General features: G+C 37.3%; 1 protein-coding gene across 1 annotated transcript in view; it reads right to left on the bottom strand.

Moving 5' to 3' along the window:
- The window catches only part of LOC148947275 (vesicle-fusing ATPase 1-like), a 324,795-nt gene that overhangs the window by 236,533 nt on the left and 60,316 nt on the right, over window positions 1-27,946 (bottom strand). The window contains exon 6 of the mRNA XM_089096977.1: window positions 2,519-2,655. Within this exon, the coding sequence (XP_088953103.1) occupies window positions 2,519-2,655 (137 nt within the window). The remainder of the gene's footprint in view (window positions 1-2,518; window positions 2,656-27,946) is intronic.

Genomic DNA, 27,946 nt, shown 5'->3' with positions numbered 1-27,946 from the left:
GCGGACATGCAAAAGCGCTGAAGTGTATGAAAAAGAATAAAACTCCTGGAGAGGATGGGATCCCTTCTGAAATGTTCAAGGCCTCACCAACTCTACTATGCCACCTAACCGACCTGTTTGTCCAGGTGTGGACGACGAAGACCTTCCCAAAAGACTGGAAAGTATCAGTCCTCATTCCGCTGTACAAAAAAGGAGATAAGGCCATTTGCAGAAACTATAGAGGTATCTCCCTGATCGACGATGCCATGAAGATCTTCTGCGTCATTCTTTTGAATCGATTCAAAGACGCACGTGACAAGTTAGCCCGTCCTGAACAAGCAGGCTTCAGACCAGGCAGAGGCTGTCCAGAACAGATATTGACGATTCGCCTCATCTTTCAGCAGTTCAGCAGGTTTCATCTACCCCTTCTCATCGCCTTTATTGATTTTGCAGCTGCCTTCGACTCTCTCATCAGAGAGGAGCTATGGAGAATTATGGCTGAAGACGGGGCGCCACAGGAGCTCATTGAGATACTCTGAAGTGCGTATAAGGACACTGAGACTTGCGTCCGTGGTTTTGGCAACGACACCCCTAAGTTTTCAGTGGAGTTCCGGGTAAAGCAGGGATGCCCCCTTTCACCTATATTACTCAACTACGCGATAGACTGGATCATGTTTAATGCAATTAGAAACCACAGCGGAATAGTCTTCAGACAAATAGCTGGTTTCCTCCAGCCCCTGACAGATCTGGACTTCGCAGACGACGTTGGCGAGCTGGAAACTACCGCCGACAGCTTACAAGGCATGATCGACGATACCTATGAGGTCTCAAAGCGCATCGGACTGGCCATCAGCAGCGCAAAGACTAAAGTATTGGCTCTCAACCAACCTGCTCCTTGCCAAGTTACCCTCGACGGGGAGCCAATAGAAAGCGTTGAGGAATTCAAGTATCTTGGCTCTATCATAACACCAGATGGCGGAGCTGAAAGGGATATCTCTGCCCGCATAGCAAAAGCCTGGGGAGTGTTTACTAGTCTGAAAAAAACATTATGGACCAGACGGGAGATCTAAACCAAAACAAAAGTCAGAATCTATGGTGCAACTGTTCGAGCAGTACTACTGTATACTTGCGAGACATGACTGATCAAGACTGAAGATGCAAGAACTTTAGACATGTTCGACCACCGCTGCCTTCGTTACATCCTCCACATTAAGAGATGGGACATGATTTCCAATAATGAAGCAAGGAGTCGCTTTGGTCAATCAGAAGAGCTATAGCTTATCATTAAAAGACGTCGCCTGAAGCTCCTTGGCCACACATTGCACCGTCCCGAAGGCACGATATGTCGGGACTTCCTTGTCTGCAAACCAGCCCCCTACTAGAGACGTAAACCAGGAGGACAAAAGAAAGAACTGTGGCCAAAATTCAAGGAGGACCTGGAACCGTCGAGAGGATTCAGGAGACACAGTCGGAGATGGGACAAATACTGGCTGAAAATTGCCGGAGAAGCTGCAGCCGACAGGTCCAAGTGGTCGTCGGAAGTCATCCCAAGATCCGTTGGTGCCGGGCAGGACAGTTCATCGTCTGGTTCCCGCCGTAAGTAAGTAAGTAAGTAAGTACCCATCAAAAGCTACGAGTCTGGCAAAACTTGCCTGATTTTCGAAAAAGGGGGAGAAATATCCCCAAAAGTCAAGGAATCTCATTGAAAATTACACCTTATCTGAGAACCCTACTCATCAGTGTGTAAAAGGATCTTACTGTAGAGGTTTTAAGTTTCCATCTGCTAAAAAGTGCAATTTTGGCTTTTGGCCAGAAGAAAGATCACAGATACGTGTTTTTTTACTCTTTATTTTCAGTTGAAAACACATGTTTTTTGTTTAATCTAAATATACTTCGATATTTTATTTCAATTAATATTTTAAAGGTACAAAGCAGGGCAAAGCAGGATGTCGGCTATCTTAACATCTTCTGATATTGGAATCTTTCGAAATGAAATAGGCTATTTACTTAAAAATCTTTTGTATGACCCAGGTTAACTAAATACAGGTCAAGAAACTTTTAGATCTATTACCTGTGAAATATTAAGTGTATCCTTCCTTTTGCTAATCTAGCCGAAGCACGTTGACTTTTCCCAAAGGTCATTTCATTTTGATCTTATTTATACGGTTCAAACTTGTTTCGGACTGATTATCCGAAATGTCTATATTTTTGTCATTTTCAGAAGTAAATGAGATTTTAGCTTCTCTATTTATACTAATCTCTTTATTGATAAACTCAATCAAATCTCTTAAACTTTGTAACACTCGGACACAATTATGTCAAGCATTTTTGCTTTATCAAATTTTATGTTATAATATGGAAGATCAAATAATTGTTTCGCAGCTGTATATATATATATATATATATATATATATATATATTATTATTATTTTTTTTTCTTTTTTTGGTTTGTTTTAGACCTGGACACTTTGTATCGAAGGAGTTGTCGTAGAAACTTCGAAAAGGGCTCATTCCCATCAATATTACACAACGGACTTACCTAGTTGTTCGATCACTTCTGGTGGAAAGACTCTCGATGCAAAAGCACGCCTGAAAATGGCGTTAAATTCATTGTCCAAACCCCCAATTCCAAGCTGACCGAAGTTCCAATCGGGATTTATGATAGATGGAATTTTTCTAGAAAGAAAAATGGAATTTCAAAAGATTGATGGTTTAGAGAATTACTTCGAATACAATTCATCTTCTAGAAAAGCTGTTGCCAACCTTGTGCATCGTAGATTCGTTTAATGAATCATCACATGCAGGTTTATCAAGTTTATTAGGTTTATCTATATTAACCTAATAAACTATTATTATTAAATAATAATAATATAAAATTATATAGGATCCCATAGCTTTCGCTAAAATTAGCTAATAATTAGGTTAATAATTAGGTACACGAAAACTTATTTTGGAGGAAGAAAGGGGAAGCTTAAATTTAAAGGTAGTAATTTGTTCAAAAAATTAACCCCCGCCCAAGCCCCCCCCTTAATCGTACCAGGCATAAACGGCTTACTATCCTGAAGTTCTTTTTTTATTCTTATTAATCCTCTTCATTTTACAGGTCGGTAATTCGAAACCAAACCCCGGCAGATACACAGAAGTGTATTTCGGGTGAAGGGTAAATAGTTAAAAAATAAAATGAGAAAAACAGACATATTATGTGGAAATTTGAGGCACTATAGGAACAACCATAAAATTCTCAAGACCTGCAAGTGGGCATGGCTGGAAGGCCCCTACCCTACGTAAGTGCCTGGTCAAACCCCTTTCCCCGTAAAAACAAACTAAGAACGATTGTCATTCAGGGAAAACCAAAAAATAAAATATTGGTATTTATTTTTTACACCTAACCCCGGCAATACAGGCATTATACAATGAGTTATCGTTCAGAATATAGAGTGCATTATGTAAATTTACTATTCATCTACAAATATAAATAATTCCTAACATGCTTTAAAGCATTATTGCCGGAAAAGAATTGAGGACTCTTTTTTATTCACAAGCCACGGTGGATACTAGAAGTCAGCAGATTTTGTGGAATTTTAGTTCCTGCTTTAATATTCTTGTTTCCACTAACTTTTACCGAAAAAATTAATGCTTTCATAAATTTGCATGAAAGATGCTGTTTATCAAATCTAAAAAAAAAACTAGTGTACTTAATGGCCACAAAATTCACATCCATGAACATTAAGGCGATAAACAAGTAAAACAAACAATTTGATTGCATATATTACAAAACTTAGAAAGCGTTTCTGTGAATATAAATTAACACAATTTTACTGCAACTCTTTTCTTGTCTTATCTGGTTAAAGACACAATGCCGGATCTATTTCCGCCACAGACATGGTATATATATATATATATATATATATATATATATATATATATATATATATATATATATATATATATATATATATATATATATATATATATATATATATATATATATATATATATATATATATATATATATATATATATATATATATATATATATATATATATATATATATATATACACTCACACTCACTCACACACTCACTCACTCTCACACACACTCACACTCACACACACACACACACTATATATATATATATATATATATATATATATATATATATATATATATATATATATATATATATATATATATATATATATGTGTATATATATATATATATATATATATATATATATATATATATATATATATATATATATATATATATATATATATATATATATATATATATATATATATATATATATATATATATATATATATATATATATATATATATATATATATATATATATATGAAAACTAGCGACAGTGAGAATCCATATATAGAAGCCTGCCGCCTGCCGGGCTGGCTGTCGGCCAACGGTCACTGCTAATAAATTTGGGTACATGATTTTTAAACTACTGTTGAGTAGTTTTGACCTTATGTGCAGGTTCAGAATCCTGTTGGAATATCCATGGTCTATATTGAAACATGGTTTGATTTAGGGGCTCCACTGCATATGTTAAAATGTCCTGCTGATAATTTCTCGCCGCCGTTTTAACGCCCTTTTCAAGAAAATGTAAAGAAGTGACGCCGTCATAGGACGTTCCCTATTTACTAGTAGTGACCATTGGCCGTCAGCCAGTCCCGACCTTAATTCACTTGACTACAAACTGTGGTCAGTTTTAGTGGGCATGGTCTGCACAAAACGTCACCATAATCTGGATTCATTGAAGCAGGCACTGGTAGAAGCTGTGGACAATTTCTCTGAAGATGGCGTCCGTACAGCGATCAATGAATGGCCTAACAGACTTCGTCGGTGTATACAGGCAAATGACGGCCATTTTGAATAATTTTTCTATAGTTAGTAGTTCATTATATCAGTAATAAAAGATGCAAAAAAATTTCAAATCCAACCAGAATTTTAGTTTTTTTTTTAATTTAAATACCTTGTATCAATATTTATGGCAGGACTAGGTATATATATATATATATATATATATATATATATATATATATATATATATATATATATATATATATATATATATATATATATATATATATATATATATATATATATATATATATATATATATATATATATATATATATATATATATATATATATATATATATATATATATATATATATATATATATATATAACATCTACATACAACATCTTACAATCATGTCGTCTGGCTAAGTTTTTCTAATCATAGGCAGCGCAATAGCGCTGCCTAATAGGACAATGTTGGCACAATGTATTTTTTTTTTTTTTTTTTTTTTTTTTGGTTTGGTTTTGACAAGGGCACTTCGTATCGAAGGATTTTTGGTATAAACTTCGAAAAGGGCTCATTAAATTGGAAATTGGAAGGGCTTGTGCCCTTTATAACAGCCGAAAGTGATTGGATGACAACCCCCCACAGCCCTCAGGACAAGGGTTGTAAGTTATACCCTAGGGTCAATTTTTTCAACGTAGTTGAAGGTTTTGGATTTTATGTCTTTGAGGATGACACCCCCCCCCACAGCGCTCAAGACAAGGGTGGTAAGTTATACCCTGGGGGTATAAGGTTTATACAGAAAAGTTTGTCGTACAAACTTTAAAAAGGGCTTATTCGATTGGAAATTAGATTGGTAATAGTAGAAAGTGATTGGAGAGCAACTAACCCCCCTCCTACGCCCACCATTTCCCCAAACACATCCAATCAAAATTTTGAGATAGTCATTTTTTTCAACGTAGTTGAAGGTTCTGGATCTTATGTCTTTGAGGATGACACCCCCCACAGCCCTCAGGACAAGGGTTGTAAGTTATACCATGGGGGCATATGAGGTTTTTATAGGAAAGGTTGTCGTATAAACTTCAAAAAGGGCTCATTCAATTGGAAATTGAAAGGGCTAATGCGCTTTTTAATAGTCGCAAGTGATTGGAGGGCAACTAACCCCCCTCTCAAGCCCACCATTTCCCCGAACACATTCAATCAAAATTTTGAGATAGCCATTTTGTTCAACGTAGTTGAAAGGTCTTGAAATTATATCTTTGAGGATGACAACCCCCCTCCCCCACAGACCCTAGGTCAAATGTTTTAAGTTAAGCCCTGGGGGCATATAAATTTTTTTATAGAAAGCGTTGTCGTAGATAATTCAAAAAGGTCTCATTCAGTTGGGAATTGAGAGGTATAGTGCCCTTATTAATTGTCAAAAGTGATCGGAGGGCCAATTACCCACCACACGCCCATTATTTCCCCAAACACTTCCGATCAACATTTTTATATAGTCATTTTGTTGAACGTAATTGAAGGGTCCAAAAATTACGTCTTTGAGTATGACGAACCCCCCCTCCCCCACAACCCTCAGGGCTAAGGTTGTAAGTTATGCCTTGGGGTAATATAAGGTTTTTATAGAAAGTGTTGTCGTAAAAACTTCAAAAAGGGCTCATTCGATTGGAAATTGAAAGGGCCATTGCTCTTTTTAATAGACAAAAGTAATCGGGGGAAGAATCGCCTCCCCCCCACGCCCATCATTTCCCCAAACATTTACGATCAACTTATTGATACGGACTTTTTGTTCAACTTAGTTAAAAGGTCTGGAAATTATGTCTTTGAGGAAGACAACCCCTCCCCATAGCCCTGAGGACAAGGGTCGTAAGTTATGCCCTTGGGGCAAATAGGGTTTTTATAGGAAGTGCTGTCGTAGAAGCTTCAAAGAGGGCTGATTCGATTGGAAATTGAGAGGACTACTGCCTTTCTTATTAGTCGAAAGTGATCAGAGGGCAAATGTCCCTCCCCCTACGCCAATCATTTCCCCAAACACTTCCAATAAAAATTTTGAGATAGCCATTTTGTTCAACGTATTGAAAAGTCTAGAAATTATGTCTTTGTGGATAACAAATCCCCCCAGCCCTAAGGACAAGAACTGTAAGTTATGCCCTGTGGGCATATAAGGTTTTTTATAGAGATTGGTCATATAAACTTCGGATTGGGCTCATTGGATCACACGCTCTAGTGCTCTTTTTAAGAGTCAAAGCAATTGGCGGGCAGCTACCCCCCCCCCCCCACACACACACACAAACGCCGTATTTTCCTGAAATGCATCTAATAGAAATTTTGAAATAGCTATTCTATTCAAAATAGTCTAATATAGTCTTTTCCAAAAAAAAGTAAAGAACTCCATTGAACCAAAAATAGAATCAAATTATCTACCAAGCATGCAACTACCATAAATCAGTATCAATAAATAAATGAAACCCAAAACAAAGAGATATGAAAATAAATCAAACTCAAAACGAGCAGAAATTAATCTGAGTAGGGTTCTAAACCCTATGCTTTCTAAATGCCAGAATATAGTTTATATTTTACTGAAAGTGTTCTTTTAAATGTTTTCATTTTTATAACTTTAAGAAATCAAAAATTACATAAGATTTTAAGGAATGAATATCAGCATATGTATATTAAGCTGACAATGCATATTTTTTAAAAAGTAAATTCATTTAAATTTTTTTCAGTAAAGTATAAATTATATTCTGGCTTTTAGAAAGCATAGGATTTTAGAAATCTACTCATATTAGTTTCTGCTCGTTTGGAGTTTGACTCTGTTATTTATTTTAATTTCTGTTTGTTTTGGGTTTCATTTACTTATTGATACTGATTTGTGGTAGTTGTGTGTTTGGTAGATTATTCGATTCTATTTTTGTTCATTTTTGGTTTAATGGAGTTCTTAACTTTTTTTTTAAAAACTTATTTTGTGGAAAAAGTTCTTTTTAATTAATCCTAAGAAATTTTATCAAGGCCTCCATTACACACACCCTTAAATTCTGTCTCTACTTTCCGCAAGTTCTCGTAAGATTTATCACTCAGAAATTTCTTATACAAGCCCCATCTCGTCCACCAAGCTAAAAGCATCGCTAATATTTCTAGTTGGTTTTAAAACTTCCCTCCCTAACACATATTTTGCTATTTCGCGAACTATCCAAAAAAAATAAGTCCATGCATATCTTACATTGTCAAGTTCTATACTCTCTGATTTCTTATCCAACTGTCCCAGGAAAGTTCCACTCCAATCCAGATCCTGGAGACTATTAACGTCTTAAGTGCCCAGAAGATAGTTACCCTTCCTAACTTTCAGCTTTAAGGGTTTTTGTTCCTTATGAGAGCTTTGGTATATTATTTTTGCGCTCTCCTACGGTTTTATTAAGTTAATAAGAGAAGAAAATTTTCCTATTACTCCATTGCTGAGATTCAGTTTTTTCCATATACCGAATTGATTTTTTTAGTTGAATATAGCGTTTTTTAGATTAGATATATATATGCTCAGAAATACGAAAAAATGTGGTTCAATACCGCTCTCTAGGGCTATAATGAAAGAAAGGTTGAGATGACTAGGGTACGTTCTGCGGATGAAGGCTGACAGATTGCCGAATATTGTCCTTTTTGGCCAACCATCTAGAGCTAAACGGAAAGCAGGTCGTCCTCATCTGGGGTGGGAGGATGTCATAAAGAAAGATTTAAAGGAAATGGGAACTTCCTGGAAAGGTGTAAAGAGGGAGGCTTTGAATAGATTGGGATGGAGGACGAGCATGTGTAGCTATGTTGGCCTCGGGTGGCTTGGTGCTGCGGGGAGTTGTTAGTAGTGGTAGTAATATCATTATTCGGTTCGGTGAATATAAATTTGAGATTAATGGATTTAATTAAGTGGATATCTTCTTTTGGTGTAATTTACAGCTTCAGGTCTGTCTAACAATCGCCTGTTTCAGAGGAAACTCATACCTTAAGCTAACTCTGGACAGTACTGGACAGCTAATTCTGGACAGTACTAGATGGTGATCTTTAATTTTAGCATCAATAACGGCACTCTAGTATGCCTTTTTGTCCTGTATTGATCTAGCCAATCTCCGATTTATGACAACATAGATTGTCAACTAGGTTAGCTGTCTAACCATCATGTGAATCACATGTCAAATTATGAGCCATTTTATGAACAAGTGTCTAGCAAAAACCCCGCGAAGCATGCTTTTTGATGACACAATTCATTCAAGACTTCGGCCCACGCTATTGCCTTTACATGTTTTTAATAAGCTTCATATAAAATTAGTCTTTTATTTGATACTTCAAATACAGTTTTAATAATGTTTCCAGTTTTTTTTTCACGAGTTTCTAGTGCAATTTAATTATCTGACTCCAAAAATCAAATCAAAGTATTTCCACCATCTGTATTTTTGCTGGGAGAGATAGAAAATATTTGATTGTGCTATCTTTCTGCCAAAAAAGGTTTGCATTTACTAGTAACTGAAACAAGATTATCCGTTTTGAACCTGACACTTTTCGTAGTAAAATCACCCTACCTCCTTCTTGCAAAAGAAAACAAAGTATCTTTAAAAAATTATTATGCCAACAGTATAGACAACAGAAAAATTCAGCGGAGAAAAAAAAAAAAATGCAGTCAAAAATTAAAATAACAAACTCGTTAATATTTAACAAGCAAACTTACATATACAGACTAATTTAATAGGCGTTTATAAATTATTCTGATTACACGAGTAATTATCAAGAAATTATTCCGTAACAATGAATAACTAATCCTGGAACAATAACTAGAGTCCGATGAACTACCAATAAAAAGAAGACATTGTATATTTGAATAGAAACTCCCATTGACAGTCAATGACTAACTTGGCCAGGTCAAGTACATACACACAATTGGTTGGCGATTAGGGGGCAGCTTTTTCATCAATCTCATCTCAAATTTGACAAGAACCATGTCGAATATCTCCTCAGATACAGGGTATAATACAAACTATTATAAACATAACATTAAGGCATATGCACAGGATTTTTTTTTTTTGGGGGGGGGGGGTCAATCCAAAACAGCAACAAAAGGGCGAATTTCATGAAACATACAAAAAATTAGCAAGAGAGTATTTTATAGTTCGCTTGTAGTGTTACATAACCTAACCTGTACCTAGGATAACAAATCTTGTATTTGAGCGTTACCAAGCCGAAACCGGCTTTGTCGGTCACTTATTTAAAAGCAGCTTAATAGATTACATAAAGGACAACCCTAAATCCACTCCTTTCTAAGAATAATTGTTTTACTTTCCGGTTAAGGATTCCTTGTTTGATCAGTGCAATCAATTAACAAAAGTTCCTAATTAAGCCTGGTTATCCTATACTAAGTACTTGATCCCAATGGGTTGAGCGCTTTCGATCGTTGGTGTGCACAAATTTACGCTTCCTACCAGGAGTCAGAATCAATCACCTAGATATGCACACAGAGCCTAGACTCCTGTATTGGTGTTTGCAAAAGATAGCGAGTAAAACCTTCCCTTTCGAGAAGACGAAAATAAACCATTTGAAGCCAGGCACAGGACCTATCTTTACAAAATATTAGAAGTAGGACAGGTAGGGACAAGCAAGAATTTGAAAACATCTTCCACTCAGACTTAGATTTAGCCTGTAGAACCATTTCAGAAATTTCATTCACCTAGTATTATAAATGAATAAGTTAGCAAAAAGCCAGTCTTAACTATTTCTGGATTTTTCGTGAGATTTGTTCGAGGTGACCTTTAGAGAGAATTAACGACCCTTGTCTATGCCGAGGTCATTTCTAGAGACAACTTGCCAAATTTTGACACAAAAAGAACTTTTGAAAACACCCCTTCCATTCGGAAAATGTTTGTTGTTACCTCCATTTAAAGCTGGACTTATGTTCATATATTCCCTGCTTCGGCCACCTATTTCCCCATGCCACCCTCTTTCTATAGGCATACCTCTGAAGATATTAGAATAACTTTCGGCACACAAGCGTCTCTTTTGGTATATTTGACCCCGTGGAAACCTCAGACCCGACCTCTGTTTAAAACCAGATCAATATGCACCTTTGTCCCAATTCTTAGGTATACAAAGACCCGTCGGACACCCAGGGAGAGGATCAAACAATTTTTCTTGGGGAGAGGGAAGGGTCAACAACAGAAAAATTAAATTTAAGTCTACCATTTTTTCCAGGGGTCCTTAAACCATTTTTTGCAGAAGGGGGATTCTCAGTGAGTGCATGGAGGCCCTAAACCTATATCCGGCGTAACTAGAGAAATTCCCGGTGAACTTTCCAATTCAATCAGTAATGAAGTAGCTATGAAACAGACATATTTTTAGAATAAGAATGTCATACTGAATTAAAATTTAACATTCATTTGCATCGGAAATGAACTTCACCCCCTCTCCTAAAATGCAAATATATACCCTAAATAGTATATGAGCAAAGTATTTTCCATTATTTTGACGAACTGTTAAATCAGTTTGAAGAAAAGAGTGAATTCAGTGCATATATACAACTCAGGGTAGCCTATGTATTTGCACAATAGGGAGTGGGAGGGGGTAGGGTAAAGTTCATTTCTGACGCAAGTGAATGTTATACTTGGATCCAGGATAAAATTCTGTTTCTAAAGATATGTCTATTTCTTAACTATCCCATTAGTGGGTTAGTCGGAAATTTTACCGAATTCCCACCCACCCTGACTCCATTGCTCTATTTACAGATATGCTCCGGGGAGGATTTGAACACTTGGAAGTAAACATTTTTAAGGCATCTAATCCTGCAGAAAATTTTTTGATCTCTCCTTCACCAAAAAAAAGAATTATGTCTCAACGCCTCATGTCAGTTAAAACAAACTACGGGTACATATTGACCCAGTAAATAACCCCTTAATTGATCCATTTCAAGTCCCCAAACTTACAAATTAAACAACCTTAATTTGAGTTCGGAACGAATGGTGATTTGTTTATAGGTAGGTGACTTGGGAGGGGACTTAAGGCCTAATGATAGGCTATTTATTATAGCTTGATAGACAATTTCAGATGTTGGTCACAACTTTTTCAGTTTGGGAAAATTGGTATTCGAAAAGGGACTTTAAATGATATTAGAATAGAATTCATGATAGATTACGCCTCTAGTCACAAGCTTCCAAAAAACCACAATCTGATAAATAAAACATTTTCACTTCTTTTTTTAATGAATTATGTATCTGACTAGTTATGTATGCATAAACGATTATGGCAATTTTCAATTGAAAAGACGTTGATTTTGGCTCTATAATTATGTATATCGAGATTTGAAAGTATCTCCCAGCAGATATCAGAAAACGTCGATCACTTTCATGCTTCAAGCCCAGGGCGTGATCAAGGGGGAATTATCTAATTTGACCCCCCCCCCTAGTTTCTTTCCAACTCGTACAAAAGTAACAAAATATATGTAAACCATTTTTGCACACAGTAACCTTGATAATCATTATCACAATTTTTTGTAAACCGCCCCCCCCACCCCCAAAAAAATCCTGGATATGGCCCTGTTTAATCTCCTTATACTAAGTCAATTATAGTACGTATCTTAATCATAAATTGTGTCGGTTATTTACGTATTTGTGGCTACAAACCCCCCCCCCCTCTCTCTCTCTCTCTCTCTCTCTCTCTCTCTCTCTCTACTCTTCATACATTCAGTTAGTTCAGAATATCACTTTTGTTTTTTTGTTTCCCTTTGCGTGGTTTTTTAATTTTAAAATGTTTGGTTGTATGTTCTTGCTATTGCGAAAGCGTGTTCTAAGCAGAAAGCTAAAAAGCAAACGGTATTAAAATTTAGCTTAATCAGATTGAGTGTATCAGAGAATACAACTGTAGAGATTCCAAGCTCCTATATACAAAATATGGAATTTTACGTTTTTGCCAGTTTGCCAGAAGAAAGAGCACGATATCACGAATGCGTGATTATTTATCTTCTTTTTTTATTTTCCTCAGAGGTGATCGTATCAAACATGTAATCCTAGCATAGTGAGAGAAGGCTCATATGATTGGAAATCAAAAGTTCTACTGTGCTTTTTAAGCGACCAAAAAGATTTAAGGACAACTAGCCACCCTGCCACGCCCTCTTTTCCCCTGAGTCGTTCGATCAGAATTTAGAGATAGCCATTTTTGTTCAACATAGTTGAAAGGTCCAATAAATATGCCTTTGGAGGTAACATCACCCCCACAGCCGCCGGGGAAAGGACTGAAAGCTACGAAATTTTTCCATTGTTTGCGCGTAGCATTTGTTATTGGTAAGTATGCAGACATTTTTTTTTTGGGGGGGGGGGGTCTCTAATTTGGAGGATTTTCCAAGGCGAGAGTTTTATGTGGAGAGAAAACTCTCATGGATGTGGATATACGAGGAAGCTTGATCCTACGAATATTCTCTTAAAATTTGTCTTTTCGTTTATATTATGTGTTCGTATACATTGTTTCTATTCACAATATTCTAACTATTGTCAGCCACTCATGGGGACGATCTGTTCTGTCAGATTCACATTTTTTTGTTGGGGGGGGGGGGCATGGGCGCCCATAAGGGGGGGCACCCCCCTGGCTGAATAATGCTGCTTTATTTTTATATTTTTGTTCTGAGATTTCTATTATATAGCATTAAAAGTGCCAATTAGACGAAGTTTGCCCCCCCCCTGGAATTCAGCTTATGGGCGCCCCTGGCGGAGGGGGGGGGGGTTCTCTAATTTGGTGATTTTCCAAGGTGACTGTTTTCTGTGGAGAGAAAACTCTCCCAGGGATGTGGATATATGAGGAAGCTTGAACCTACGAACATTCATTTAAAATGTGTCTTTTTGTTCATATTATGTGTTCGTATACACTGTTTCTATTCACAGCATTCTAATTGTTGTCAGCCACTCATGGGGACGATCTGTTTTGTCAGATTCACACTTTTGGGGGAGAGGATTCTCTAATTTGGGTGATTTTCCAAGGTAAGAGTTTTCTGTGGAGAGAAAACTCCCACAGGGATGTGCATATATGAGGAACTTGATAACTTTTATTTAACAAACAAATTACATTTATTGATCCTACAAACATTTATTTGAAATTTGTCTTTTTGTTCATATTATGTTCATGTTACTTTTTGGCTCATATTATACACACATCATATTATGTGTTCGCATACATTGTTTATATTCACAGTATTCTAATTGTTGTCAGCCACTTATGGGGCCACTCTGTCAGATTCATATTTAACATTATCGATTTTCTGTATAACGCTCTTCTGAAGAACGCTGTTCCGCAAACAATTGGTGTGATGCATTAACTGGCCACAATTCTAAGCTAAGTCTATACTGCATATTAGAAATTTAGACGCGACATACCGTATATAGTAGATGTATGTTAAGTAAACCTGATTCGCATAGAGTTTCGTTATGTTGTAGGCTATAAAGTCTTAGAAACAGTGGCGCCAATTCTGGAAAATATTGAGGGACGGGGGCAAAATACATTTTTAAAAATCAAGGGGGGAGTTTCTTCCCCCAATGAAAACAACACAAAAGGGTATTTCAATAAAAATACCGAAAGAAGTATTGTTTTCAAAATTTAGGGGAACGAAAATATCTTGGGGGAGGGTTGAATCCCCCCTCCCTCTGCACCCCTCTCAATTGGTACCAACGCTTAAAATCAAAAATTAGAGCATATAAAATTACAGGCCGTTTATAAATACAATTATTCTATTGCCGTTTCGTCGCATTTTTGACGCAGAATCTCATGATTTTGCCGAAAATTTCCGTATAGCTCGGCTGTATACGATTTTTTGACAAATGAGCCATTACCCTAAGCTAGACCCCTCAGAAGTTCCTGCCCAAACACATGCATACATGATCGAAAGCCTTGGTAGCAATGTAAGGGCGAGTAAATAGTAGTGGCGTCAATTCACAAATATGTAGGGCGGGGGGGGGGGGGGTTCTAAACACATTTTTCAAAATCTAGAGGGAGACGAGTGGGCATTTGATAAATGCAACTTCCCTTAATTGACAGGAATTTACTTAGGAGGAGGTAAACAATTTTAAGGGGACAGATTTGGGGAAATAAAACACTCAAATCCAATGTAAAATTATCAGAAAATCTCATAACTCTGAGGGGGGAACGGGTAAACGAGTCTCCAATAAAATCGAATTTGCGGATTAGCTTTGCAGATTTGCAGAATCTGCCAAATGAAGACATACTTTTATAAAAGCCCTTGAATTACAACGTAAATTTGTTTTTGTTTTTTTCTAGCTTGGTCTTGTTTTTTTCTAGCCTGATTTTCCAACTGTTCATTTTTAAAACAACAGTAAGTAAATAGCGATTCTTATGTATAATGAGATATATAATAGGGATGCCGGCTTTTACCCCCCCCCCCGCGGAAAATTTCCGGGAGTATTTTCCGCGGGGAGTAAACGTCGGGGGGGGGGGGGGTAAATACCTAAAACCATATAGCAGATGTTGAGATATAATGAGATGTTGAATTCTTCTAAAAAGGCAACATGGCCAAAACGGGTCATTCCGGCATGGAATGAGGGTCAGGGTTGCCATTGAAAACCTGATAATTTTTTTGGTGTGTTGGGATAGCGCCTTAGGGACCAGGAGTTTCAGGCTTGGGTTACTGGTGTTGAGAAGTCAAGTACCCCAAGATTTTATAAGCAAATTAAGGTAGTGTATGGAGAGGAGTTTTACTTGTGACTGAACCTACCGGGGAGAACAATAAGGAGAACAAGGCCAGAACAAAATTTGCACTTTACTGAAAAAATTATAAATGTTTTTACTTTTATAACTTTAATTAATAAAATGATTTTAAAATTTTGATCGCTAAATATCAGTATATGTATATTAAACTGACAATGAAGATTCATTGGTATGTTTTTAGTAAAGTGCAAATTATGGTCTGGCCTTGGGAAGGCATTAGGGTTTTGCGCCCAACTTATGTTCATTTCTGCTCGTTTTGAGTTTGACTCGGTTATTTATTGTAATTTCTGTTCGTTTTAGGTTTCATTTATTTATCGATACTGATTTGTGGTAGTTTCGACCTTGGTGGATTATTTGGTTTTAATGTTGCTTATTTTTGGTTCAATAGACCTCTTTACTATTATTTGAAAAACTTGTTTTGTGTAGAAAGTTTTTTTAATTAATTTCTGTTCGTTTTATATTGACATTGTTTCTTTTAAGGGAAAAGAAAATAACACTTTAAATCTTTTCTTTTTTAAGACTTTATAGTTTGGCCTGCTATTTGTATGCTGGAGAAAAATTTTCAGCAATTTTTAACAACATACACCTATTTAAAATCTGGACACAACTAGTAGTTAGTTTCATACCTCCTCTAGTTGACCTGACATGGAAAACTTGATACCATTCACAAAAAAAATCTGTTTACTTTCTTTGAAAGCTTGGATACACTTACACTATTTTGATTTGGTTAAATTTTAAGAGCAGAAGTAGCCTCGACAGTTTGAACATAATACCCTCAGTCGTTCTTGGGATACTGTTGAGATGCCTATTGGGAATTAGCATTATCACAGTGCATTTTTATTTAATATTATGGCAAAATTTTTTTTTTAAACATAATGGGCCAATGGGAGGGTGGGCGTGGAATGAGGAATAGTTGCCCCCAGTAACTTTCGAATATTAAAAGGGGTATTAGATCTGTCTATTTACAATCGAATGAGCCCCTTTCAAAGTTACCACGCCAACTCCTTCGATACGAAGTGCCCTGGTCTAAACAACAACAACAACAACAAAAAATATTACTAATCACTTTCGACTATTAAAAAGGGCACTAGCCTTTGAATTTCCAATCGAATTAGCCTTTTTTGAAGTTTCTACGACAACGCCTTCTATAACAACCTTATATGCACCCAGGGCATAACTTAAAACCCTTGCCCTGAGGGTTGTGGGGGAGTGTTCTACTCAGAAACATATTTTCTATCAGGAAATCACCCCGAATATTCTAAACAAACTGGATTTCACAAAATTTTTATTTGATGTGTGAGGGTTATTAATGAACGTGGGGGGGGGCTAGTTTCCCTCCAATCACTTTTGAATATTAAAAAGGGCACTATCCCTTTTAATTTCCAATCAAATGAGCCCCTTTTGAAGTTTCTATGACAACGCCTTCTATAAAAACCTTATATACCCCAGGACATAACTTAAGACCCTTGCCCTGAGGGTTCTTGGGGAGTGTCCTCCTCAAAAACATATTTTCTATATGGAAATCAACTACGCTGAACAAAATGGCTATCTCAAAATTTTAATTGGATGTGTTTGGGTGAATGATGGGCGTGGGGGAGGGGCTAGTTCCCCTCCAATCTCTTTCTACTATTAAGAATGGAACTAGTCCTTTGAATTCCCACTCGAATGAGTCTGTTTTAACGTTCGTATGACAACGCCTTCTTATAATACCTTATATGCCCCCAGGGCATAACTTAAAACCCTCGCCATGAAGGCTGTTGGGGACTGTCGTTCTAAATAAAATATTTTGTATTTGGAAATCAACTAGCCTACGCTGAACAAAATGACTATCTCAAAATTTTGATTGGATGTGTTTGCAGGAATGATGGGCGTGTGGGGTTAGTTGCCCTCCAATAACTTTCAACTATTAAAAAGGGCACTAGCCCTGTGAATTCTCAATCGATTGAGCTTGTTTTGAAGTGTCTAAAGCAATGCCTTCTATAAAAAACCTTATATGCCCCCAGGGCATAACTTAAAACCCTTGCCCTGAGGGTTTTGGGGGAGTGTCCTCCTCAAAAACATATTTTCTATTTGGAAATCAACTATGCTAAGCAAAATGGCTATCTTAAAATTTTGATTGGATGTGTTTGGGGGAATGATGGGCGTGGGGTGGGGGGGGGGCTATTTGCCCTCCAATCCCTTTCGACTTTTAAAAAGAGCACTAGCCATTTAAATTTCCAATCGAATGAGCCTGTTTTGAAGTTTCTACGACAACGCCTTCTATAAAAACCTTATATGCCCCAGGGCATGACTTAAAATCCTTGCCCCGAGGGTAGTGGGGAGTGTCCTCCCCAAAAAGATATTTTATATCTGGAAATCAGCTACGCTGACAAAATGCCTATCTCAAAATTTTGATTGGATGTGGTTGGGGGAATGATGGGCGTGGGGGGGGCTAGTTGCCCTCCAATCACTTTCGACTATTAAAAATTGCACTAGCCCTTTGAATTTCCAATCAAACGAGCCTGTATTGGAGTATCTACGACAACGCCTTCTATAAAAGTCTTATATGCCCCAAGGGCATAACTTAAAACCATTGTCCCGAGGGTTGTGGGGGAGTGTCCTCCTCAAAAACCTATTTTCTATCTGGAAATCAACTACGTTGAACAAAATTGCCATCTCACAATTTCGATTGGATGGGTTTCGGGGAAAGATGGGCGTGGGGGGGCTAGCTGCCCTCCAACCCTTTTGGACTATTAAAAAGGGCACTAGCCCTTTGAATTTCCAAACGAATGAGCCTTTTTTGAAGTTTCTACGACAATGCCTTCTATAAAAACCTTATATGTCCATAGGGCATAACTTAAAACCCTTTCCCTGAGGGTTGTGGGGGAGTGTCCTCCTCAAAAACACATTTTTTGTCTTGAAAACATCGATACGGAAAAAAATGGCAATATCAAAATTTTGATTTTGGTTGTGTGCCAGAGTATAAGGGGTGTGGGGGAGGCTAGGTGCCCTCCAATACCTTTTAAATATTAAAATGTGTACTATCCAATTTAGTTGTCCATCGAAAGAGCCTGTTTTGAGGTTTCTAAGACAACGCTTTCTATAAAAGCATTATATGCCCTCAGGACGTAACTTAAAACCCTTTCCCTGAAGGTTTTTGGGGAGTGACCTCCTCAAAATCATATTTTCTATCTGGAAATCAACTATGCTGAACAAAATGGCTATCTCACAATTTTAATAGGGGATGTTTTGGGAAATGATGGGCGGGGGGGGGCTAGTTGCCCTCCAATAACTTTCGACTATTAAAAAGGGCACTAGCCCTTTGAATTTAAAATCGAATGAGCCTGTTTTGAAGTTTATAAGACAACGCCTTCTATAAAAACCTTATATGCCCCCAAGGCATAAATTAAAGCACTTGCCCTGAGGGTTGTGGGGGACTTTCCTCCTGAAAAACACAATTTATATGTGAAAATTAACTACGCTGAACAAAATAATTATCTCAACCTTTTAATTGGATGTGTTTGGAGAAATTATGGGCATGAGGGGAAGGGGAGGGGCTATTTACCCTTCAATCCCTTTAGATTATTCAAAAGGCGACTGGAATTCTAGATTTCTAATCGAATGAGCCTCTTTTGAAGTCTCTACGACGACCCCTTCTATATGATGTGCCCTGATTTAAAGAAAAAAAATAATAAACTGTACATTGTCACCATTGATCTTATATGCCCTCAGGGCATAACTTAAAACCCTTGCCCTGAGGGTTGTGGGGGAGTGTCCTCCTCAAAAAGATATTTACTATATGGAAATCAACTACGCTGAACAAAATGGCTATCTCAAAATTTTCATTGGATGTGTTTGGGGGAATGACTGACGTGGGAGGGGGGGCTAGTTGCCCTCCAATCACTTTCGACTATTAAAAAGGGCACTAGCCACTCCAATTTCCAATCGAATGAGTCCTTTTCGAAGTTTCTACGACAACTCCTTCGATACGAAGTGCCCGGGTAGGAGAAAAAAAAAACAACACATTGTGCTCACATCGCTCTTTACTTAGGCAGCGCTAGCGCGTTGCCTATGGTATGGCCAATGGCTTTTAGATACACGTATATATATATTACGCAAGTGAAAAAAGAATTGAAGATACATTAAAACAGTTTATGTTAAATGACATAATAAGGCACCTAAAAAGTAGCTATTTCAGTTTTTTGTTTTAGCCTGCCTTTTCTTTTCTTTGTGCTCCCGAGGACCCATCTCAGATGGGCCCACGGAGGATACGCAGCAACATTATCGGAGGATATGCAGCAATAAAGAAAAGAGAGATTACTAAAAGAGAACCAAAAAGAGAAAACCAAAGAGAAAAGCTAAAAGAGAGATAATTAAAGAGGAAAAGAAAAATTACAGTCCTCTGAATTCGTATTCAAGTACACTTTAATTGGATTTGTTTCTCTAGCTTAGCGCATTATTCCACAAGTGTATTTTAGAAAGGGAAATCAAATTACTTCACCTTTTTACCCGCTGATACATTTACCTGTTGCTGCTATATAAAGTTTTGAACCAGTAAAAAGGATGGAAAACCCGGTTGATTCTTTTGCGTGAAATGTTAGACCAGTATAAAGAGGGAAAAAGTTAAAAATCCTAGAATTTAAAACAATAAACTCTGTTTTGCGGTTAATCTACTATGGCGCTTCGAAGTGAGCGTGTTTCGCGATTTTTTTTCTTTTTCTTATAATAGGCTACTTTTCTACTCTCACAGTCTTTTTTGCTGAAAAATAGGGTACCTGTGTCTTCTAGCCACTCAATTTCTGTCGAGAAGTGAAGTTTGGTTAATGCTAATAAAATAAAACCAAATATGATGAAAAATTTAATAATTTATCAACAAAATTACAAAAACTACAACGAAGAATTATGGAAGGGAGCGGCCCAGACCTTATTATATTAAATGACTTGACTTACTTGACTTATATCCCATCCAGCCTTTGTGGCTGTATTGGGGCTTTTTTCTCTTCTCACTAGTCGTTGAATATGGCAACGGTATTCGGTTCTATCTGGAGCAATATGCAGGAGCTGGGGGAGGTTCTGGCCATTGAAATTGTCGTGCCATCTCTTGCCAGGTCAGTCACGAGGTCGTTTGCCATGTACATGTTTTTCAAACGTGATTTTGGGGAGTTGATTTGATGCCATTCATTGGATATGACCAAGCCAGCGGAGTTTCTCACTTCTAAGTCGGTTCGTGATAGTGTATGAGCAGTGGAGGAACTTACGGAGGTCTTTATTGGATACTCAATGTCAATGTAGGTGATCCCTGCTATGCGACGGAGACGTTTTGTTTCAAATGCGGAGATTCGCCTTTCGTGATCAGCTTTAATTGACCATGTTTCACTTGCAATGGGGATTATGAGAGAGTTAAAGAGACGGACCTTCAATGATTTTGATAGTAATTTACTTTACGAAATTGATGATAGGCTCTTGAAGCTGCTGGTTGCAAGGCAAAGTCTAAACCTAATCGATTTTGAGCAATCGTTATTAGAGGTAAAAAGACTGCCGAGGCAGAAAAAAGACTCTGCATTTTCAATTTGCTCTCCTTTTATGGTTAGCTGTATGGCTCTGGGTGCAGAGTCTCTGGATACCCGGATGACTTTCGTTTCTGTTGTGTTGACAACCATCCCAAGGACTTCGGTTGCTGACACTATCTCGTTTGTTTGCGTACGCCAATTTGTCGACAAGTTTTCCTCCAATGGATGCACCGTCCGTGATTTTAGCAAGTGATAAAGCTGCATTTAGAAACAGATTAAATAGATGAGGGGATAGGACGAAACCCTGAAGAACACCTGCTGACGTCTGGAACTCTTCTGTCAATCCCTCAGGCGTCTGAACCTGGCTACAGAAACTCAAATACATGTCTTTGATCAACGTTACCATGTTTTTGGGGACTCTATAATGCAGAAGTACGTGCCAAAGCCCGTTGCGCCATATTAAATCGAAGGCCTGTATAAAGTCAATAAAAAGTAAGAGCAGTTCTTTCGCAACTTCTATATTCTTCTCCATCAGTTGCCGGGTGGAAAATATATGATCTATAGTAGATCGATCTCTTCGGAAGCCGGCCTGATATTCCTCTAAAGTGAGGTCTGTCAGGGATTTTAGTGGGTCAAGTAGGATTTTCGTGAGGATCTTTGCCGATTGGCTTGTCATGCTAATTGGTCTGTAGTTATTAAAGTCGCCTTTTTCACCCTTTTTGTAAAAGGGGATAATCATGGATTTCGTCCAAGATCTAGGGAAGTGTCCTGTTTCCCAGATGCCTACTGTGACTTTATGATAAGTTTCTACCATTTTTTCTGGGTTTAATTTAATTAGCTCTGACTGTATGCCATCTGGACCAGGAAATTTATTTGTTTTCAGTGATTGTATAGCAGCAACTACCTCTTCTCGTAATGGTGGTGGACTTGGATCTATTGGGTACTCCGGTAGTTGAAAAGACAGTAGGATAGACGGGTCAGGGGTTATTGTGAGGTTCAGTTTCTGCCAAAAGTGTTCCTTCCAGAGTTCCCGCCTCTCCTCAGAATCTGTGATAAGTTTATGTCTATCTAACAGGGTTGTTGCTGCCGCGGGTTTCTTTTTAGACAACTCCCGTACTTTTTTGTACATGTAGTGGCTGTCATTTTTTTGAAGGCGTCTTTGCATTCATGGCACTTGTCGGTTACGTATTGGCCAGAGCCTGTCGTTTTTTTTCTCTACTAGAGGTTTTAGCCTCTTGTAATCATTATGTCTTTGTTGGTGTTGTATGTTGGCTTGATTACGTTCTCCTGCACAGGCGTCGATGATTTCGAGTCTGATCGACGGTTTATCCGAGTCGGAATGTACTCCTTAGAATTCATTGTCCGTTTATCTGTTGATTGAAGTGCTTTCATCCACCAGACGGTCGATCTCCTCAGTGGTTGGGACTCCCGTGAGTTGGATGCTTGACAGCTTATTCGAGAGCGCCGTTTTATATTTGTTTCTTGTATCGAAGTTTTTTTTTGGAGATCGGCACGGTATTTTCGGTTGCTTTTCTTGAGTGGTTAGGGTTTTCGGAGGCTCATACGAAGTTCTGACATGACTAGAACATAGTCAGAGTCAAAATCGCCACCGTCCAAATATACTGTATTCAGCACTGACGACTTCCAACGCTTGCGGACCAGTATGAGGTCAATCATATTTGAGGTTCGGCTGTCTGGGGATCTCCATGTGACTATTCTGCGTTCTCTATGTCAAAACATTGTGCTGGTAGTGAAAAGCTCCTTATCACTACAAAAATCTATGAGCATTTCCTCCCTAAGGTTTTGTCGCCCATGTCCGAACTTGCTACTTAATTATATTAAATACGTAACCTTAAATAACCTAACCTAATTAAAATAACAACTAAATATTTAATTAAAATATAGCTACAATATAGTTTCCAATTGTCTGGAATAAAGACCATGAAAACCGGTTATTGTCTCATGCTCGCGATATAAGATCTTGAGTGTGGTGGCTAAAAGACAGAAGTACCAGCGAATCTTTCAATTCTTTCAAAACTATGAAGTTTTAGGACAGTATGACGTTTTCGTCAGTGTTGCCATGCTAAGTGGTGAAAATAAATAAAATGAATTAGTTAAATTTGGAATACTTTTCATAGGTGAAAATTCAAACCTTAACAACCTATTGATTCCTGAAGACAACAACACGTTTAAAGAAAAGTCACGCCTTCTTAAGCTGTTTGATGCCTTATGTTTTTAGCTTTATTTTCTGGTTTTTCATTCACCCTTCCTTTTTTAAATAACTCATTTTTCATTATTTTTAAAGAAAAATATGGTAGCGTAAGTTCCCACTTAACAATGATGATTAATTTCCACTGTTCTTGGCTTGAACTTTTAAGCTTGAATGTCCAAACAAATGTTGCTGCTATTACAATTCTCGAAATTTTATGTCTAGTGCTATGAATATTGCCATATTTTCATTACTGCTGTCACGTTGAACCGTAAAAACAATTTAGAAAATCTAAATAGTCAAATTTAACAACAGCTGATGTTGAATATAGTATAACGGTAGGTTCGATTGTTGGGTATTCTTATTGACCAAAACCTCTCGTTCAAACGTCAAACAGGTTTGATTAAAATGAAGATATGCAGGAGTTTTCGTTTTTTCAAGGAAGCTTAAGCATACTTTCCTAGGACCAAATTTGAAAGTCCTTTCTCACTCCTTGATCTTACCTTATGCTCCTTACTATCGAATATTATGGATGCCAGTAGTGTGGCTTGTTATTTCGTCATAAAAAAAAAAAATAATTTAAATTACTAGGTTGTCGTTTTAATTGTTCATAAATAATAAAAAAGGGCTTAACTTAAGTACACTTCCTTGAGGAGCCCCAGCAGTCACTGGGTACTCTACTCCCAGTGTCACCAACTTGGGTAAAAGGGTAAATGCCCTCCAAGGACTTACTTGTCCATACCCCCTCTGTATTTTTAAAAACACCTTTCGGTTTTTTAATGAAAAAAAACGAAGAAATCACACCTCCCCTCCTAAACTTTTTTCTTTATAAGGAAAAGAAAAATGCCTGCCCCCTACCTTATATATTTGTGGTTTAGCACAGCTGTCTACTAATTTGATAGAAGTTAAAAAAAAGACAGTTCGCAATTAAAAATATACGAATAAATGCATTTTTCACCATGGCATTTTTCCTTATGCTTTAGATCCTACTAATCTCACACCATTCTTCAATCGCTATGAAGGATACAATCTCTAAAACTGAGCCATAAATCATTCTTTTTATTTACTTATCACACGTTCATCATTGACAAATAAAGAATCTTCTATGTGTCAAGCATAGATGTTTCTTTTTGATAAAACAAAAACAATCTGATTTTTTTCTAGCCGGTTTTTCAAACTGTTCATGGTAAAAAACCGTACGTAAATAGCGATTCTGAAAAAGAAGGGGGAAAGGAATGCCAAATAGCATAGTACGGGTACACAATTTTAGCTAAAGAAAAGAATGCAATAATATTCATATTTACACTATCAGATACAGAACGAATTTCCCATCAATACAAGAGTATCAATACACTAAGTTGCGCGTCGACTTAGAGAAAGGCTTAAAGATTTGGGTTGTAGAAGTCGAAGGGTTTGTCTGTTTTCCTTTCTGTATTATCACTTTTTTGCATTAGCTCTTTTATTACTATTTCATTTCAAGAAAACTAAAGAGCTACATTAAACCAAAGAAAAGCAGAAATAAAGCTACACAATATTTCAAGTGTATATTTCAAAAATATTTCGTATATTCAATCATATTTCAAACAATAAAAAAAATTGCAAAAAATAAACGAAACCCAAAACAAGCAGAAATTACAACAAATAACCAATTCAAACCTAAAACACGCAGAAACTAGTACGATACTAGTGGGGCTACCGCCCCGTGTACTTTCTAAAAATCAGAACTCAATTCGCACTTTACTGAAAACAATTTTTAGTTCGAGTCATGTGTAATTATTCCTCATAACATCAAGAAAAAAAGAATCATCAGAGTAGCCAAGATCATCGGCAGCGCAACCGCGCTGCCTAAGTAAAGAACGATGTTGGCACAACGTATTGTTGTTTTTTTTGTTTTTTTTTTCCATACCAGGGCACTTCGTATCGAAGGAGTTGTCGTAGAAACTTCGAAAAGGGCTCATTCGATTGGAAATTGGAGTGGCCAGTGCCCTATATAATAGTCGAAATTGTTTTGTGGGCAACTAGAACCCCCCCCCCCCTACGCCCATCATTCTCCCAAAAACATCCAATCAAAATTATGAGATAGGCCTTTGGTTCAGCGTAGTTGATTTCCAGATAGAAAATATGTTTTAGAGGAGGACACTCCCCCACAACCCTCAGGTAAAGGGTTTTAAGTTATGCCCTGGGGGGCATATAAGAATGATGTTGGCACAATGCATTATTTATTATTTTTTTCATTTAGGGCAGGGCACTTCGTATCGGAGAAGTTGTCGTAGAAACTTCGAAAAGGGCTCATTCAATTGGAAATTGGAGTGGCTTGTGTCCTTTTTAATAGTCGAAAGTGATTGGAAGGCGACTAACACCCCTTCCACGCCCACCATTTCCCGAAACACATCCCAATCAAAATTTTGAGATAGCCATTTTGTTCAGCGTAGTTGATTTCCAGATAGAAATTATGTTTTTGAGGAGTGAGTGAATCTATTTCTGTGGTGAAAGGAGAGCTTTTTTGTTTTTAAGGCTTGTTTGCCCCTCCTTATCTATACGATGTCCATTTGGAGCGGGTGTGGTTTCGATACAGAAATAAGTATCAGCCGATTCGTCTATTTCTGTGGTGAAAGGAGAGCTTTGTTGTTTTTATAGATTTGTTTGCCCCTCCTTATCATGACCCTCCTTATCTTTACGATGTCCATTTGGAGCAGGTGTGGTTTGGATATCGAAATAAGTATCAGCCGATTCGTCTATTTTTGTGGTGAAAGGAGAGCTTTGTTGTTTTTATAGATTTGTTTGCCCCTCCTTATTATGCCCCTCCTTATCTATACGATGTCCAGCTAGAGCGGGTGTGGACTGGATAAGTTTCTTGTTTAATAAAAGATATCAAAATAAAATAAAAAATGAATAGTATCAGCCGATTCATCTATTTTATGGAGTTTGATTTCGACACTAAATTACTATATTTTTAAAATATATTTTTCAGCTGTAAATAGATTATATTTTGTTTAATTCTCTGCTAAGGATACATTTTTCTACCTTTATAATTCTATGGTGATATTATAAGGTTCTAACGGTATATTTTCTTACCAAAGTAAAAAAAAAAATATTCGAAAGAAAAGACGATAGAAAAACTAAAGCTAAATTAAAGGAGCAAATACTGGAGTAGAATACTCATTGATCTTATACTACGGATGTGCAACTTCTTGGTTGGAATCCAGTTGAATGAAAATAGTAAATGAAATCCAGTTGAATGAAAATAGTGATGCAGACTTCGCAGACGATATAACGCTCCTTTCTCACTTAAGAGAGGAGCTTCAGTACAACATAAATGAACTATCGAAAGTAGGTGAACGAACAGGTTTGGCAATAAGTACGCAACAGACGAAAGTCATGCGCAATAATGCGAATAAACTACCTGCTGAGCCGCTGACAGTTAAAGCAAAGGAAATTGAAGCGGTAGACGTATTTAGTTGGAGTCTAGTGAGCACCGATGGAAGCCCTGAGCATGAAAATGCCACACATATATCGTGCGCAGGAAGCGCCTTTAATAAGTTAAGAAACGTTTGGAGAAGTGCCACTTTCTCTTTGAAGCTGAAATTGAGACTCGTCAATAGTTATGTCCAGTCAGTGCTAATGTAGGGCTCTGAAACCTGGGAGTTGACGAAACAGCTAGAGAAAAGAATCCAAAGTTTTGAAAATAATTGTCTTCGACGGATTCTCGGAATAAATGGACGGACAAAATTACCAACTCATTCATTAGAGAGAAGACTAAACAGCCACTCGTTATTGATAATTATAAGCAGTTAGTGGCGATATGGGCATGATTAGAACGGGCAGCAATCGTCTGCCTCATGATGTTTGGTGTTGGAATCCTCCAGGAGTTCAACAGCGCGGACGACAGAGGGCTACACTTCAACGATGCCTAGAAAACGACGCAGCGCTCTGAAGAACGTCCCTGGATGATTTTTGGCCGAAGACACTGGAGAGGTCATCGTGGAGAGGGATCGTTGCCGCCTAATGTGCCGACCGGCGTGGGAAGTCCTAAGTCTAAGTAAGTAAAGGAGCAAAAAAGTGAATAATTAAGAAGCTGGGAAAATAAGTACATAACTAAATGTAATAACAATAGAAAATCTAATACTAAAAGAACAGAAAAAGAGAAAAGCCCTCTGGCTTTTCCAGCCCACGGGTGACGAACCCATTCTCAAAGGTGATGACTAAATTAGCAACAACCTACAATAGCTTGAGGATATTGGCGTAAGATAAATGTAGATAAGTAAAATAAAGGTAGATTTTACCAGTCAGCGGATTGAGTAGCTTACAATCAGGGTTGCCACCCCTAGTGATTTTTCCCTAAAAAATCACTAAATCAGCACATAAATCACTAGATTATTGAAGAAAATCACTAAATCAACCGCATGAATCACTAAACTCTAGTGATTTTTTCACCGGGTGGCAACCCAGCTTACAACACATCATGGGGTAATTAAGACAATCCAATTAATGCCTATTTTACGTAGCTTGACTTCATTACTAAATTGTTTAGCCATAACGTATTTTTCAGTTATACATGAACTGTAAATCCTCCACTAAGAGTACATTTTTACACCCTTATTATTGTAAGATTCAAGTTATAAGGTTCCGGTAAGGGTATACTTTTGTGTTACAAGTTACATAAAACAACTAAAAGAAACGAGGAATAAAAACTGACACTAAATAAAAGA

The sequence above is a fragment of the Artemia sp. Qi Xiang Cuo genome, chromosome 11, assembly GCF_049724085.1.
Source record: "Artemia sp. Qi Xiang Cuo chromosome 11, ASM4972408v1, whole genome shotgun sequence".
NCBI classification, from domain to species: Eukaryota; Metazoa; Arthropoda; class Branchiopoda; order Anostraca; family Artemiidae; genus Artemia; species Artemia sp. Qi Xiang Cuo.
Note: the sequence above shows the minus strand (reverse complement) of the source record. Positions and strands in the feature narration are given on the sequence as shown.